General features: G+C 43.4%; 1 protein-coding gene across 1 annotated transcript in view; it reads right to left on the bottom strand.

Annotated features, from left to right (window-relative positions):
* PCSK2 (proprotein convertase subtilisin/kexin type 2) overlaps positions 1 to 17,896 on the bottom strand; it is a 217,749-nt gene extending 199,853 nt beyond the window's left edge. Inside the window, exon 1 of the mRNA XM_007181830.2 lies at positions 17,400 to 17,896. Within this exon, the coding sequence (XP_007181892.1) occupies positions 17,400 to 17,576 (177 nt within the window). The 5' untranslated portion in view covers positions 17,577 to 17,896. The remainder of the gene's footprint in view (positions 1 to 17,399) is intronic.
* Between the last annotated feature and the right edge of the window lie 394 nt (positions 17,897 to 18,290).

Raw genomic sequence — 18,290 nt, 5'->3', positions numbered from 1 at the left:
GGAATTCCTGACAAGAAGGAGTGCAACTCAAGGACAGCCAGGCTGGCGAGTGACCCTCTGCGGAGTACTTGGGACCCACGACCCGGGATTCTTTGATTAGAAGCACTGTCTTGGCTATGGAAGAAATGGAGTCAATTGGTCTCATAGAGCTGAAATTGGAAACTCGGGCAATAAACAGGTAAACTGACTGACCACAGACTTAACAGGAGATTAACCTGCAGGCACTGGTTATTTTTCTGAGCCCTTTTTGCCTCTTGTCTTTCGAGTGGAGACCCCAAATCCACTGCCCTCTGAGCCTCTGAGAAGCAACTGTCTGGGGAGATCATGTGCAAGCACAAGCTAATCACGAGCAGGGAAAGACAGATGCCGTGCGGCTTACAGTAGTGCAAGATACCTGCTGCCCACACAGCCCTCAGTGAAGAAATGCTTGCGCCTTCCTCCGTTTCTTAAGTAGAATGCTGATCTTCCAAATAGAAAAGACATATTAAAAGCAATCTTAGGTCCCCAAACCCTCACCTGTGTCCCAGTAAGAAACCTCTCATATATTTCAACACTTAGTATATCCTCAAATGTTTCCTTCATTTAAACACACACACACACACACACACATACACACACACACACACACACACACTTTTCTTTTACACCATCACCTTTGTGTCTTAAGGCAAAATACACATGGTTCCAGAAGGAAGGAGAAAAAAAGAAATGAAAGAAGAATTCACAGCAAATTGTCAGCTTGAAGGTTCAGGCTGGGTGACAGTATAATAACGTTGCTAACTCAGACTTGCAGTTTTTAGAAATTCTCATTATGCCGCGAAATTTTATGGATCCCAGCAACGCTTCTCATTGCCTCTTTTCTGTCCTGCCTGCCTCCTTCTCCCACTGATAACCATGGCTCCAAGCTAAAGCTCCTCTCTGAACCCACACACTCGCTTTCCTCAACAGCCAGGAACCCCAGGGAACTGGCCGCCGATCGTGAACAGATAATAAGGCGTGTTAAATCCTCTTAGAGCCCACTGCCCACCTTCCTTTAGACCAGAGTTCTTTCCCCTCAGGCAACCCCTGGACGCTGGTCTGCGAACATTGTCTCCACCCCAAATTTTGTGCTTCTATGCATTTGCTTGTTTCAGGAATGACCACTGCTTCTCACAGATTCTCAAATGGGTCCAGAGCCCCCAAGCAGTTAGGGATCTCTGGCTCAGACCCATCACTTTTCCTTTAGTGGCTTTGTCCATTGTGCTGATTTTCATGATGCTCAGTCGTGTTTATTTGGGAGTCTAGTTTGGTAGAACAATGGACTTCATTCCACATATGAAGAAATTTATAATTTTATTTTCAAGGGGAGCTGCTGTCAAGAGGTTCAAGGAATAAAAACTGGAAAACAATACATCAAGGATTGAAAACCGGTTCAGCTGATAACTGCTTGTCAATTTCATTTAGGGGTCCTGTATTTTACAGGGAGGGCTAGGCTCTGCATTTTACTGACATTTCCTGAGACCATTCTTAATTTCCCCGGATTGCATGCAATCTCTTATGGGTGGGGGACTGCACTTTGCAATAAGGATGAGGGAGAAAGGGAACTGGGTGGAGGTGGGTGGGGTCCCAGGCTCTGCCCTACTGGTACTTATAGGCCAATGAGGAAACACATGGGAAAACTACATTGTGCAATTGACAGAAACATATAATATTATAGAAAGAAAGAAGGATAGAAATAAGGAGATAGCAGCTGTGCATTAGACAAGAGAAGGTAAGGAAAGGGGAGAAGGAGAGAGGAAGGGGGACCCTTAGAACTTCTGGGGGAGAGGCAGTGTCAGCTGGTGTGATTTAGATAGCATTAAAAGGTTCCCACTCAGCCCCATCCTAACTTTAATTTGTGTGTGTGTGTGTGTGTGTGTGTGTGTGTATTGAATGCTTGCACGAAAGTCCAGTTATCTCTGGGGGGATGGTGTGAGTAACACCCTAAGCCATGGTCAGCTAAATGCCTCACTGAGATTTGCTGACAGGATGGAAGTTCCTAGGGCCAGAAAGGAAGAGAGGAGAATTGAGAGAGGAAGGAGAGGGGCACCAAAGGCATAGTCCTGCCTATGTTACAACCATGCTTCAGCCTGAACAATCTCTTGTTTACAGGTTCTCAATGCTCACCTGTACTGAGTTGCATCTTACCCCCAACCAAAGTTCCTCCTCCTTAAAGTTTGGACCTAGGATCACACATCTCAGCTATTTGAATACTCTCACCTCTTTCTGTCTTGCTTTGGAAAAAGATGGGTAAAAAGTGGGTCTGGAGAATAACAGGGAAAGGCCACCTCCTCTCCTGCACAAGACTCTTCCTTTGTCTTCTGCCTCAACAGGACCAACATTAATTGCCTCTGTGGTCAGGCTCTTAGGTGATTCACAAAGAAGCTCAGAGAACATGATTAGCGACTGAGAGTTGGAGAGATAAGCAAACCCATGGAGGTAGTCTGTGGCTCTGGTGGCTGAGGAGCCGCAGGGGTCCTCATTAAGGTTCTCTAGCCTTAGAGAAAGCCTCTCAGGCACTTGAGTTTCAGTCCTGTATCACCATGATAATGTGTGCTACAAACCACCAAAAATCTTAGTAGCTCCAAACAGAAACCGATTATTTAGCTCACGATTTCCTGGGTCAACAATTTAAGCTCACTGAGTAGTTGTTCAAGTATTGACTTCATTAAAATTAAAAACTTCTGTGAAAGGGCTTCCCTCGTGGCGCAGTGGTTGAGAATCTGCCTGCTAATGCAGGGGACACGGGTTCGAGCCCTGGTCTGGGAAGATCCCACATGCCGCGGAGCAACTGGGCCCGTGAGCCACAACTACTGAGCCTGCGCGTCTGGAGCCTGTGCCCCGCAACGGGAGGGGCCGCGATAGTGAAAGGCCCGCGCACCGCGATGAAGAGCGGTCCCCGCACCGCGATGAAGAGTGGCCCCCACTTGCCGCAACTAGAGAAAGCCCTCGCACGAACCGAGGACCCAACACAGCCAAAAATAAATAAATAAATAAATAAAGTAGCTATAAAAAAAAAAAAAAAACTTCTGTGAAAGACAATATCAAGAGAATTTAGAAAACAAGTGACAGACTGGGAGAAAATATTTGCAGAGGATACATAAAGGATTGCTATCGAACATATATAAAGAACTTTTAAAATTCAACAATCAGAAAACAAAGAACCCAATTTAAAAATGGGTCAAGGACCATAACAGATGCCTCGCCAGTGAAGACATACAAGTGGCAAATAAGCATATGAAGAGATACTCCACATCGCATGTCATGAGGAATTACAAATTAAAACCACAGTGACACATCATTACACATCTATTAGAATGGCCCAAATCTGGAACGCCGACAACACGAAATGCTGGTGAGAAGGTGGAGCAACAGGAACTCTCATACATTGTTGGTGAGGATGCAGAATGGCACAGCCACTCTGGAAGACAGCTTGGCAGTTTCTTACAAAGCTAAACATACTATTACCATATAATCCAGGAATTGCACTTCTTGGTATTTACCCAAATGAGCTGAAAACTCATGTTCAGACAAAAACCTGCATACAGATGTTTATAGCAGCTTTGTTCATAACTGTCAATATTTGGAAGCATCCAAGATGTCCTTCAGTAGATGAATGGGTAAATAAACTGTGGTACATCTAGATAATGGAATATTATTCAGTGCTAAAAAGAAACGAGCTATCAAACCACAAAAAGACATATTACTAAAGCAAAGGAAGCCAGTCGGAAAAGTCTGAATGAGTCCAACTATCTGAAATTCTTGAAAAGGCAAAACTGTTCAGAGAAAAATAAGATCAGTGTTTGCCAGGGGGTGTGGGTGGGGGCAGAGAAGAACAGGCAGAGCACAGAGAATTTGGGGGAAGTCAAGAGAGTTTGTATGATATTATCATGATAGATATATGTCATTCAACTCACGTCGAAACCTACAGAATTTACACTAAGAGTGAACCCTAAGGTAAACTATGAATTTTGGGCAATTATAATGTGTCAATGTAGGTTCATCTTTGGTAAAAATGTACCATTCTGGTGAGTGATGTTGATAAAAGTAGACAGTATGCGTGTGTAGGGGCAGGGGTATATGAGAAATCTCTGTACTTTCCTTAATTGTTGTCCACTTAAAGTGGCTTTTAAAAAATAGTCTTGAAAATAATATAGCCCATTTCAGTGGATTCCAATGCTATAATGACCCAAACGGAGAGCAACGTGTTGGAAATGGAATATAGAATATGTGGCTTTTATTGTTTTAATTTTTATTTATTATTTTTCTTTATTTTGATCATTCTTTTCCTTTTATTTTTTGAAGGGGCCTAGATGGGCAGTGAATAAAATGGAGATGAGGAGCTGGGCATTTTGAATATATCCAATGATTCTAAAACTATGAAAGGGTATAATAATTGGAACTGTTCAATAAGAAGTCATTCCATTCTTAGCAGAGAGGCATATGGAGGCCCCAAAAATATGCTATCTCATAAAAATCAATCAACAAGAAACAGGCCAAGACAATTTCATATTGAAGGCAAATAAGCCACATTATTTAGATGAATAAAGTAAATATGATTTCACTAGAGGAGTGGAAGGCTTGACAGCTCCTTTGAACAGATGCCGCTCATACCGCAGAGGAGCCTAATTGTTTATTTGCGCCTCCAGCTCCTCTGTCAACAGAAGGAGGCCTGTGGTGGGAGGACTCATTTCTTTGAGTAACCAGATGTGACAGAGAATCTTATTCAGCCTGAACTTATCAGGGCATAGTGTAAGGTTAGCCTGCTCTGAGGGGGTCCTTTGGGTACAGAACCAGAAACCAGTTGCTAAACAGAGTTTTCCACACCCCAGCACATAAAATAGGTAACTTGTAAGAGACTGGATGGAGCCATCAGATCAGAGGAAGTCTTATAAACTGGTCTAGAGAACTATAATATGCTTTTTGTTGCACATAAATCTAAATACGTTACCTTTCTGTCTGTAAAACCCATCCCTTTCGATGTGCTCTATCTCTGCAGGGCTCAATAAAAACTTGTCAATAAAATATGACTGTATGGATGGATGTTCCTTTGGGTTAGCTATTTGTAAGGGGGGAATTAGCTATCTGAGGGGAAGTGAGAGGGGAGAGTGGAAAATCCTTGACCCAGCACTCAGGACACCTGGCTCTAGGCCCACCTTGCCCATTTCTACGCTTCTCCTAGGTATTGTTCTCCATGGACAACACTCAACTGTCTTCTGTGATGCTAAGAGCTGCTCTTCCCTATGACCAGGAGCACAAAAATGCGACATGGCTTGTGTTGTCAAGGGTTGTTTGTTTTTGTGGAATGGAGCTACTGGTCCACAGTGGGATTCAAACAATGATACACTCCCAAGAACCTACACAACCTATTTATATCAAGTCTAAAATGACAGTCAGACAATGAGATAGGTGAAGAGTAGCTGCCCCTCAGCCTCATTCACAAACAGTTCCTTTCTAACCTAAGGCAAAATTTCCATGTATTATCTCAGAAATGAAAATGTAAGAACATGCATTCTTCCTTTGGACTATCAGGGAGTAAGCTACTTATCAGGAGTGCTGGGATGACATTATTGTCCTGGCTTTTCTTTTTGGCTTCTAAGTTAGGGGGCTTGTTTTAGATTCATGTATCTGTGTGTCTGGGAGGAAGTAGTATGCATTTAGTGATTTTGTTCTTAGCTGGAATAAATTTCATGGATAGAATTGGCTGCCTCTACCAGCCATCCACTGTGGCTTCAAAGACAATAATTAAGCTATTGTTATCCCTGATGTCATCAGCCAGTGGCGGTAGGATCAAAGGCATGATTCCCTAGTAGCAACATCTGTTAAAAGGGATGGTGCTACCTGCTTCCAGGATATGAATGATTCCCTAGGACAAAGGAACGAGGCTGGGAGATCCAGGCCCCTCTACTTCACTACTAGCTCAACTTGTTTTTCTAGGGTTACCTGTATATGGCCACTCTGCTATACTTTCCAAGTATCCTTCAATGTTTCCTTCTACTTATCCACAAAATCCACGCTCCTAACATGGTGTGGGTGACCCCCCATGAACCATCCTCAGTCCACTTTTTTGGTTTCATCTCCCATCTCTCTTAGCGTCTAGTCAGGCAACACTAATTGTAATCCTTCTAAAATTCCGGTGCACTTTGTTTCACGTGCTGTACCATCCTCGATAAACCCCCTTTTATTTTAACTTGTTGAAATTATAAGCCTCGATGCAAACTCACCTCGACTTGGCACTGTCTGCCTTGTGAAGGCTTCCCTTCTGCTTCACGTGTCCTATATCACAGATCTCTCACAAAACATATTGCCAGTACTCTGGTTGCTCATAAAGAGCACTCCTACTTGTCTGTGATTCCTGTATTTTATCTAACCTGTGCCTTCCGTGTAGCAGATGATGTTTTGATGCCCTTCCTGCATTCCCTTTACCTACCCTGGAGGTCCCCTATAGACAGTGCCTGTACGTGCCACAGTCTTCATGCATCTCTCTGCCTGAGGTGTTCTCTGACTGTGGAAGCAGGCTTGGCCTGCTTGGGGCAAGCAGAAGTGCAAGGGATTTGATGCCCCTCAGGTGTAACCCTCAACCGAGGAAGAATGGGAGCTGGTGGCTACATTTCCTAGCTTCCCCACCCTTGGGTGGGATAACTCAGAAATGCTGCAACTCCCAGACTCTTTGGTAGGAGAATGTTGCAGAAGTGGCCCTCGTTTGTTTATGTCTCTCTGTATCAATTCCTTAGGGTAGTTCCCTCCTGCACTGACTCTGAGCTTGGCCATATGGCTTGCATTGGCCAATGGGACTTAATAAATGTGACACAACCAAAGACTTGAAAAAGGTTTGCACACTGGAGCTTGATCGCTCCTTAATATCTGAAAACTTTCTTACTTGTCCCCAAGTCCATGTCTCAGTGCCTGATATCATACTTGCTTATTGAATGCGCTAAGTACGTGTTTATTGAATGAACAGAATATTCTTCTGCTTCTGCGCTTCCCCCGCTATGACGGTGCTCCTGTTACTTTGTTTGTCCATTGGTTTCAAACTTCCGTAACTTTTCTTTGGTCCTTTCCTCCTTTCTAAGTTAATGGCCAGAATGGCTTGTTTCGGGCTTCAACTTCTGGGTCCAAATTTGCTTTGTGCCAAGCCTCATTGAAGACACACTCTCCAAGGTTCCCTTTGGCCTGATTCTGCACCCCACCCCATGGTGCTGCCCCTGGACCCACAGTGGCTTGTTTCCCATCCTTCTCCCCCCATCTCAGGCTCTGCAAGCTCTCTCTTGGTCTCCCATTCCTGGTTGACACTCCCTAGAAACACAGTCAACAGGAACTGACTAGAATTGACTCTTTCATGCCAACTACCTTCTTATGTTTGAACTTCCATCATTTTTGAAGAGAACTGATAGCCTTCTGATGAAACTGATATTTTCCCCTCTTCACAGAAGTGAAGAACAAGCTAAGGGCAAGGAAAGATAGGATTTGTGGATCTCCTTGCTCTCCTCTGTCTTTGGCTTCTTAATTTCTCATTAAGTCACAAAATTTTAGGCTATTAATGGTAGTTAATTAATCGAAGTCATTTAACACAGATACAAATTAGGATATTCTTATAACGTTTCCTCGCACGTGTGGTTTTCCTGATTGTGGTATCTCATAACACATCTGTCTGTCATTTAGTGAGCATCTGATGATAATGCTAAGCCTTTAGAATGTTTTTTAACCATTGATTTTGGTATTTATTAAGTGCTTGCTAAAAGTACAGCACTGTGCTCGTCACTAAGGGGGCAGTCAAAGAAATATAAAATTCCTATTCTAGCTTTTTATCAAGTGTTAATCCAATAGGTTTTTGTTTTTTGTTTTTTGTTTTTTTGCTGCACCATGCAGCTTGCAGGATCTTAGTTCCCCGACCAGGGATTGATTGAACCTAGATCCATTGCAGTGAAAGCCCGGAGTCCTAACCACTGGACTGCCAGGGAATTCCCCAGTAGGTTGTTGTTGGTGTGGAATCCCTGAACTTATAACTTTCCCAGTTTTGTTTGGGAAACTGGAATCTGTAAAAATTTTAGGGGTAAATTTGAGAAAAGCAAACCAGGAGGACCTGAAATGAACTGGTAACCAACAGGTTGGTTTATATGGCTAATCACTCATAGAAATCTCTCTCAATCTGGTTCTCTCTTCCAGCGTGAAAGGCTGGTGCAGTGGTTCTGATGATGCATCGTCTGAACCACCGTCAGGGAGCAACAGGGTTCCAATGCTCATTGCAAATATTTGGGAACATAAACATCATGTTTGATCTCCGTTTCCTCAGGTATAAAATTAAGGGTTAAACTAATGCCTTTCCAAGGTCTCTTCCTGCTCTGACAGGCTGTAATTCCATAATTTCAGTTACTATTTGTTAAAATTTAAATTAGTCTGGATAAATCTGTTAGAATAATCAGTCAAGTATGTCACAGTATTTTGGTGGGATACCAATCTCCAAGTGGTCTGACAAGTGTTTAGAAACCATTACCATAAAAATCATTAAAACCAAATAAATTTGTCACCATAATAATACTTTTCTCTTTGTCCTCCCTTTACCACTATATTTTTTGAAGGAACTGTCTACACTTGATACCTCTACTTCATCATACTTACTGCAGCCTTCACAATTTGGCTTCCTTCCGGTCATAGACACTATCACTTTCCTGCTTACATCCCTTTGGGCCTTAGCATTTAGTGCATGAAAGCCTCTGGATCTATTTGTATGAGAGTTTTCTCTGGCGGCCAAATTCTGCTCTGTTTGAGCATTTGCCAAGTCAAAATGCTGGAGAGTCAAAGCCACCCAGGAAAAACTATCAATCATGAAAAATTATCTGATTGCAATTGGCATATAAATACCGCAGTTCCCTCACCCCTCAGGCAGGATGACTCTCAGACGTGTTCTAAACCATCTCCCAGAGTTTCCTGGTGGGATTGAGCCCCGGTTACCCACAGTGACAACTTGTGCTATAATACACTCTTAATTCCTGCCTTCCCTTCCCGGTCTCAATTCCCCACTCCCCTACCGGTATTTACTAGAATCATGCCTTGGATAAACAACTTGCATTTAATCCTTGTCCCAAGGACTGCTCCTGGGGACCCAAACTGACATATTGTACTTCTCCTCTTCCCATGTGCTAAGGTGCCTGCTCCAATCGCACCAATGACTTCATCTCCAAAACCAGTGGCCACCGTTGCCCCATTCTTTCTTAATCCTCATCTCCATTCCTTTCACAGCCCTGCACTTTCTCAATTAATCTTCCATATCCCTAACTGTCCAAGTTCCGTCTCCTCTTTCTCCCTCCACGCCCAAAGTTCTCCAAGATTTTGTGCTAGAACCTCTTCTCTTCGTTTTCTCTCCACACTCTCCCTTGGCAATGCTATTTAGCTTTGGCACGACTGAGGTGCACGAGGATGGACACTTGTGCATTTGACTTTCAGCTCCTTGACCACCTTCACCTCTTTTTGGCTTTGGTAACTCACCTCCATGGACCTCATCATTGTCTGGAAATGCTCAATTTAGGGGGTCTTGAGTTCCAACACCCTACTCACTAACCATAGCTTTCTCCCTTTCAGCTCTCTCACTACTAATCCCAATTAACCTTCTCTTCTATTTTATGGCTATTCCATTTTTTAAAACTCCATTTCCTTCTCTCCCTACTTCCACCACCCCCACTTGAGTGCTATTGAAGAAAATGACTCAGTTGCTGCTGCTATAAATCCATGCTCTCCCACTTGGCCCCTCAGTACTGGCCAGAAGTCATTACCGGTCCTTTGTCAGAATCCTCTCCCAACCCCATTTGCAGAGCACAAAATTTTATCTCTTTTGAAGCCCCCAACCCAGCACCACTTCCCTCACTCTAAGAATTGACCTTGCCTCCTACACCTTTGAAATAACTGTGACTCCTAAGTGGATATTCTCCTGATATCCTCCTCTGTGACCTAAAAACTGAACTTCATCTGCTCATTCTTCTCTCTTTTATCTCAAAGAGAGGAGAGTTCCTTTTTCATGTACAGGCTAATCCCTTCGCTTTTCAATAAAACCCAGCTTACCAAGAGATGAATGAAAATGAAGAATTTGGGACTGAAGAAGTTCTGGTAAAAGGACTTGTGATGAAATTAGAATTTAAGAAAAACTAGGAGAAGAATTGGGTGTTTAGGGGAGTCAATGCCACATTTAAAGTTATAAATGAAGGGCCACTCTAGGATCCTAGTTTTCTTCATGTTCTTGTCAACTTTCTAATGGGGAAACTATCAGCATGTTGTAACATTCTTAAGTCTATTTTACTCTATATCAGAAAATTAACAGTTTGTGTCAATGTTTCACTTTCAACCTAAGAGTTTATTATTTTCAATTATTCTCATCAGAGGATCTCAACATATCACAACATTATCCAAAAAGCCATGGTCAAATGAGCTTTAGGGACAAAAACAATTTGTCAAGAGAGTTTACTGCAAAAGTTTATTGCTTTTTCTATATACCTCATGTAGAAGCAATCAATTAATATGCAATCATTACATTTAGGATAGAAGAGAGTTAACTCAGATTTAATTTCTTGATTCCCTAACCATTAGAGGATTTTAGCCACTGAATCATCTTTAGCTATAACAAATACATCTTAGTAGACAAAGTCAAGCTGTAATTCCTGTTTTTCAACTGCCCTGTGATTCTTTGAATCTCAACTAATATATTCCAGAAACTGTTCCAGAACAGTGTTTCTGTTCAAAATGATGAACCTGAGCTCAAATGTAAAATAAAGCCACTGCTGTAGTGAGGGGAAAACATTTGAACTTCAGGTTTCATGTTTTATTTTTAAGCCTGACTTCTCTGAGCAGTTATAGCTGAATATATAACTATTGCAAATTTAACTATCAGCATTACTCTCTGATGTGCTATAACATTATGATCTACAACTAATAAGACCTTTTGAAATAGAAATTGATTTCTAGATAGTCATTCATTTGAGAAAAAGAGGTGTAATTTCCCTCCTTCTTTTGTATTTATCAAGTTTTAACTGCAGGCTTTATTTTCTCTGCTCAAAGAACTCATGTATTCTACTATTGATAATTTCTAAGTTGGGAATTTTAGGGAAAAACAGGAGTCTGTCAGTCAGTGATTTGCTGGTTGTTAACCACTTCTATTTCCTAGCTAAATTTCTGCCTATTAATAAATGGATATTACAGGGGTAGTTTCTTAAGACTAGTTCTTCAAGTACTTTCTCTCTGAGCTGACGGCTTAAACCATCATCTTGTGACCCAAGTGTCTTTATCAGTCAAGAAGCACAGAATGAGTATCTACTATGAGTAGGGCGTACTGGTTGCCAGTGCGAGCAACAGAGAGTTGAATGGATTTTATATTCTTGCTGGAGAAGACAAGTCACAAAGACCTGAAAAGTTGGTTGATGTCATGAGATGAAAATCTAAGAACTCTCATAAGCTTTTAGAAGATTATTGTTGTTGTGATTTGCCTTGGTTTGGTTGCAAAGTTTGGAGAGTCATTTCAACAGCTTGAGAAAAGGAATATTTATGGAGAATGTATTGGTTTAGGTAATACTGGTTGTTCTAAAGATAAACTCCCAAATCTCAGTGCCTTAATGTAATAGTTTAATTTCTGCTTCACATAAGGAATGAGAAATTCTAAGTCAGGAATCAGGGACCTGGGCTCCTTTCATGTTGTGACTCTGCCATCTTTAGCATTTGCTTCCAGAGTTACTGTTCTCAATCACATCAAGCCTCAGAATAGAAAAGAGTGTGGAAAATCAACCTACACGGAGTTTTTATGCATCAGGCATAGAAGAAAAGCACATCACTTCTGCTTACAATACATTGTCTGGAATTGTCATATGACCACACCTACCTGCAAAGCAGGCTGGGAAATGTGGTCTTTCTGTGGCTCCTGTAGAAGAGGAAATTAGTTTGGTGACTAGCTTTAAGCCTCTGTCACAGAGTTCTTTGGCTGGAAGTTACTAGAAACTCAGATGCAATGTTTGCATCTCCCACAACCTAGATGGGCTTTCTCATGCCAACTAGACTCCATTCTCCATTCTATAGCAACTAATGGGTCACATTTCCTAAAACAGCCAGTATGATTGGTTGAGATAATTACCATGGTCTGTAACAAATTGTAGACCACTGAATTATTTGGGCCAGGCCATCTCGTGGACCATGGTTGACTCATGGATGGGTTGCCATTGGGTTGAGGGTCTATTCCTCACTCAATCAGTTGTCACTCCTGAGAAAGTATAACCCACAACTGCTTTCTTGAGTAAAAAAAAAAAAAATGCGGCTAGGTCATCACCTTATTATTATTACTACTACCAATAATAGGTTTTTATTCTATGCACTCAGCACTGTGTCCAGAACCTTACATGCACTATATTATTGATTTTTCACAACCCCCATATTTTGTTAACCATTTCAAATAAAATAAGCCTCTGAGGGATTTCATAACTTAGCCAAGTTTCCGGTGCTGTCTAATCCAAATCCTGTCATCTTTACCTTTTAACATCACTGTTCCTGGTTTCCTTCAGCCACAGAGGGGCTTTGGGCATGGCGAGTGCTGTGACAGATATGACTGGTGACTGGTCCAAGGGAAAGGAACAGATTATATGCAATAGAAGTTCCAAAGAGATAGAAAACAACCAGAGAAGGCATGAGGGATGAACTTGGACTTGACCTAAGGCATAATGTATTAAGTTGGGGTCCAAAAGGAACTCATGGCAGTCATGTTGGGGAAATGGGTTTCTGGGCTCTTTCCCTTTAGCTTTCATGATAGTAGATCTTGTAGTTCCAGAAAAACTGTCCCTTAAGGGTTTTTAAGATCGGAATCCTTTTGGAAATACTTAGGATCAAATCTTTTTCCTGTTATTTCTGCCTTCGTCCCCCAAACTACGTTAAGAGGACGGGAGAATATGGTTAGAGAATTCTTTTGACTGACAATTGATTGTGTGTGGAAGTGAAAGTAAAATTATATAATATGGATTCAATATTGTTGGGACATTAAAACACCATTAAAAGGGTGAGAATAAATATTCAAAATACATATATCTGACAAAAGATTCCTATCCATAATAGGTAAAGAACTCCTACAAACCTAAAGCTAAAAAACTACCCAAGTGAGCAAGAGGGGGACTTATGGAATGCTGATAATATTTTATCTCTTGATTTAGGTGCTGGTTACACATGTGTGCCCAGTTCATGAAAATTTATCAAGTTATGCTCTTTCCTAAATTATATTATACTTCAATAAAATTAAAATGACCAGAAGTTTATTCTTTCATTACATAACAGCACAATTATTAGATTAAAAAAATTTTTTTAGCAATTATACATATAAGAGCAGTCACATGATTTTACTTGTTTAATCAGCCTAGCCTCAGTTCTACATGGATAAAAAATAAAACATATTATAGTAAAAGAAAAAAACTTAATTGTCAGTTGTTTGGATTTCTACCTTAATTCTCACATGATTTTTGGCCAACCCTCAACACATTAATAAATAATTTTCATTTTCTTTTTCAAAGGAATTAAAATTAGTAGTGTAGTGAGAACTTTAAGGCAATCTTTAGAATAACGTCTTTGTCATTATTGCAAACTCACTCATTCTCCTAGACATATGCATCTTCTCTGGTGAACTTACATCTTTGGGCCACATCATGATAAAATAGAAAATTTTAGTCTCAACACACCTTTCTGAGGGTAAAGTTATAGGTATTTTTATTCCTTTTGAGAGAGGAAATATAATTGTTTGCTCATGGTCTTGTTAAGAGTTAGGCAAAATAATCAACAAATATTCATTGAGTACCTTACATATAGGACACTGTGCTAAATATAGAGGTTATAAAAAGACATAATATATTGTCTCTTGGGAGATCTACAACTTATCTGAAGAAGTGTATACTCATACACATTAGTTAACAACATATGTTAATACCAAATAAGTGTTAAATATATTGTAGAAAAAAGAAATAAAGGAAAGGAAAAATATCTGAACTCTAAAATGGTGCCCAAAAGGCAGAGTTCTTGGCAGTCACGGAAGGCTTCCTGGAGGCAGCATGATAGAAAAACAAAATTATTTTGGCTTTAAATCTGAGTTTTTTCACTTTCCAGATATAAGCAGTTACTTTTAACCTCTTAGAGCTTTAAGATTTTCATCTGAGAATCAGAGCTGATGTCAATAATTTCTACCTCACAGAGTCGTGAGGTTAGATGAGATAACTTTGTAAAATAGTAGGTCCCTCCCTTCTTTCATATGAATAAATAATTACTGAGAATCTTTGCTGTCTGACACTGAGCGTCTGGAAGGATGGGGTGGTAGGGGGTTGGGAGGTACCCTAGGTGTTAGAAAGAGGAAGGAGAAGGAGGTATTGGGGGTTTAAAATGAAAAATGAATAAGAAATGTTGACAAAAGTACAGTACAGCATGACGAAAAGAAGACGGGACAGTGTTTGGGAGACCTGGAGGAATAAATAAAACTAAGGAAGTTTTCTTACAGCCTGGCAATAATATGCTGGCTCTGGTGAGGAAACCAGAAATATAGAAGATCCCATCCCTGAATGTTTAACTTTTAAGTGGGTAGACAATGCTTACACCCATATTTACTTACATATATGAACTGACTAGAGGACAAGTAATGAAATGTCCTAGCTTATGTCATGTAGTCTTTGCTTTTTAATCCCACAGGAATTTGGAGAAGGGAAAGCTCATGGCATCAGGGAAAGTTTGGAGCTCAGTCTTGGGGGATGGGTGGACATGGATCCAAAGGAGGAAAAGAGGGTTTATTCCAGACAAGTGTAGCTTCGTGCAACAATTCATCAGAAGTCTCTTGCCATAGACTGATGTTTACTTAAATATGTATCAGAGCAAAAATCATTTGGATAAGAGTACTTCTGAGAGGTTATGGACAGGTAAGTAGGAGATGGCAAGGTAAAAAGCCCATTTCTCCTGGATGGGAACTGCCGGTTTGAGACTGTAATGCAAAACCAGTGGGCTCCTCTCCAAGAAAGGATGGGAAAGAGGCTTAGGTATCTGATTTCGCCCCAAAGTATGAGTTCCCTGAGATTTTAAGGTAAGTGTATTGAGAGGATTCAGTTTCATTTATGGTGAGATTGTCTCTACACCACCTTGCTCAAGTTCCATCACCAAAACTTTAAAAATCCTTCATTAGGCTGTTCACCTCTATACAAAAAAGAAGTAAGCTTCCTGGAGAAAATATGTTACGCCGTTATCAGTCTCAGCTACACCTAGATTTGGTTACATCTCTAAGATCAAACGCTAAGGGCATATTTTCAAAAGGGGAAGTAAAGAGGATAGTGCTGTCTGCCCACCCCATGGAAAGGGCCCTGGTATGGGGAGAGAGTAACAGGTATTTCTGCATCAACCGCAGCCCTTTCACAGAGCTTTTGTTTTGTTTTTGTTTTTTTAAGAGCCTTTTTAAAGAACCTGATGCCACATCCCTTTTCAGCATACCCTAAAGGCCAACGTACCCTGCAGAGCACTTAGCTTGGTGTGGCGTGTACTAAGGGGTGAAGAACGTAAGTTCATCTCTGAAAGATCTGGGTGTAAATTCTTGGCTGTTTTCATCTTGGGCCTTTATCTGAGCCAATTTCCTTATCAGAACCATCGGCTTAATAATAATAGTAGCTTCCTCAGAGTTGTTGAAAGTATTAAAGAAAAGTATTAAAGAATAGTAGCTTCCTCAGAGTTGTTGAGCGTATTAAAGAAAAGTAAGGACTGCATCACATAAAGGTGCCCTATAGCTGTCAGCTAATAATAATCACTACTATATATATGGCGCCTGGGTCCTGGATCTTGCCAAGTTTGGGGCAGGGGTAAGGGTGGGAAGGAAGGAGGGTCTCCTTGTTTACTGTATTGGCGGCACTCTGTAAACAGCCCCCGGGCCCTGGGCTAGAGCGGCGGCGGGCTGCACCCTCAGCTGGCGTCTCCTTTCCCCTGCTCCACCCACACGCTTCCCGGGAGCAACAAGTCCCTCTGCGGGACCCGCCCGCGCGCCACAAGCAGACCCGGCGCCGCCTCCCAGACCTCTGTCAAACTCACTTGTCAAACCCATTTGGGGTCGAAATCGCGGTGGCCAACGCCCTGCGGAGGCGGGAGAACCCGCAGCAGGTGAAGGAGCCTTGCGGCGGCTGGGAGGGAGACTGGAGACGTGGGAAGTCCGGACCGAAGGGACTGAGTCCCAGTTCGCGCTGCCCTTGCGAGGCAAGAGCAGCACAGAAGCACCCACCGCTCAACTCTAGCTTCTCTCCTGGGATCAGGAGGGAGGAAACGGGACCCGGAATCCCACAGACCTCCCCCCGGTCAGCGCTCTGGTCGACAGATCGCATCCCTCCCGTCCTCCAGGTTCAGCTCGCCCCGGTCTCTCCTTGCACCCTCACTCCACCGCACCCCTCGCCAGGTCCCCTAAGGACACTTGAGATCCCTGGCGAGATATTTCTTAGGAAGCAGGTAGGTCAGCCACGGCCCCCATCCGGCGCTCTCCACTCCCTTCCCTCCCAGACTGGGTACCCTGGCGTCTCCAAAGGAGTCCCGAGGCATCCGAGGCTGGGGACCACATCCAGCTGCCCAAACGGTTGAACTCTGACAACTTCTTGGAACGGGGATCCCCGCTTTCTTGTGGGAAAGCCAAGCCGGCCGCCCACATACCAGGAGAGACACCCCGAGTTCTCCGTAGGGAACTACCCTCAAAATCTACCTCTCCAGCGTCTACAGCTGCGAGTTGAGAGCTAGAGAGATGAGTACGCTTCGGGGTGGGCGGGCGTGGGCGGGGGCGGGGGAAGTTCAGCCCCGATTTTGGAAAGAAAAACCAGTTCTGTCTCCAAGTCTCCTGGAGCCAGGGAGCTGTCTTCCCTGGAAAAGAGCTGGGACAGGAGTCAGGGAGGGAAGTCCTCCTGGCGCCGGGTTCGAAAAGCGCGGAGACGAATCGCAGTGTCCAAGCTTCCAGCCTTGTGCGTCGGAAACTACCCGTTCTCCGGGAGGCAGGGGCGGGGGAAACATCCCTGACGAGTCTGCCAACGCCAAGCCCAGCTGTTCAGCACTTCCTACCTCATCCCCAGGCAGCCTTGAGAACTTGGTAGCTCGGACAGCAGCCCGGGCGCACCGCATTGTTTGAAAGGTGTTATCCTGTTTTCGCCCCCAAGTCAAAGAACAATAAATTGTTTTTATGACCTTACGAGTTCAATTTGAAGGGCATTTTAATTACATAACCCGTGAAAGATCACCGGAGGCAACGTTGTGTTAAAGAGCCGATGGCAGAATATCTGCATCGCGCAAGAAAGAGAGAAAACTTGCAAATCTGCAATGAGATTGCGCAGGGCTGCCCCCGTTTTGAAACAACATGCGAAATGCAAGAGAGGTCTTACCTTTCGGACTCCAAAACCGTGTTCTGCTGCAACTTGGCGAGCTTCTTCCTCTCCTCCTTTATGCAACTCCACAAGGAAATGATTCGTGAAGACCGGTCTCTCGGCAGATGCAAAAACCATGACACAGAAGAGGAGCCCGGCGGCCGCCTTCCACTGGGAGACACAGCCACCTTTCATCTTTCTTTGGGAGTGAAAAGTGGTGTTAGGAGGCGCGCAGGCTGGCGGAGCAGTGGTCCCGCAAGGAAGGTGCAAATAAAAAAAAAAGAAAAAAATATATATATAGTTTTTGTTGTTGCTTGTTTTTAAGAAATCTTTGTGTAGAGAAAAACACTGACTAGGGGTTTGGAAAGGAGCAAATCAGTGTGTGTTCTCTAGCATCTGGCTGGCGGGGAAGCCTTGCAGTCAGGAAGCCCGGCTTGCTCGCAGAGGTGCTAATGTGGAGAGCTGTGTGTATCTCAGAGAAAGAGCGAGTGTATCTGTGCCTGATGCTAAATCTGCATTTTCAGCTCCTCCTCAGCTCCAATTCCACTGGGGCGGGAGGAAGGCTCCAGCCTGGGTGACGTGCGCCCGCCGGCAGCCAATGAGGCCTGCAGAAGCGGCGGGTCCCGCCCTGGGCCGCCCCGGGCCCGCCCCTGCCCGCCCCCGGCCGGGCAGGTCCGCCTCCGCCGGCGGGGGGCGCCGCGCGGCGAGCCCGCGCCCCCGCCCCTTTCAGCACCCTGGAGAGCGCCTCCACCTCCACCCGGGCCCGCGCGCTCCCAGGAAAATCCCCCCAGCTGTAATCTGGTCGGCGGCGCCGGAGTGATGTCATTGTTTGTGGAAATCTGCAGGGCTCTGGAAAGGGAATTACTGTGTGTGCCGCTCTCTGAGGCCCCGAGGGGAGCTGGGGCACCG

Source organism: Balaenoptera acutorostrata, chromosome 15, assembly GCF_949987535.1.
Source record: "Balaenoptera acutorostrata chromosome 15, mBalAcu1.1, whole genome shotgun sequence".
NCBI lineage: Eukaryota > Metazoa > Chordata > Mammalia > Artiodactyla > Balaenopteridae > Balaenoptera > Balaenoptera acutorostrata.
The sequence above is the reverse complement of the archived record's forward strand: the minus strand, read 5'-3'. Positions and strand labels throughout refer to the sequence as shown.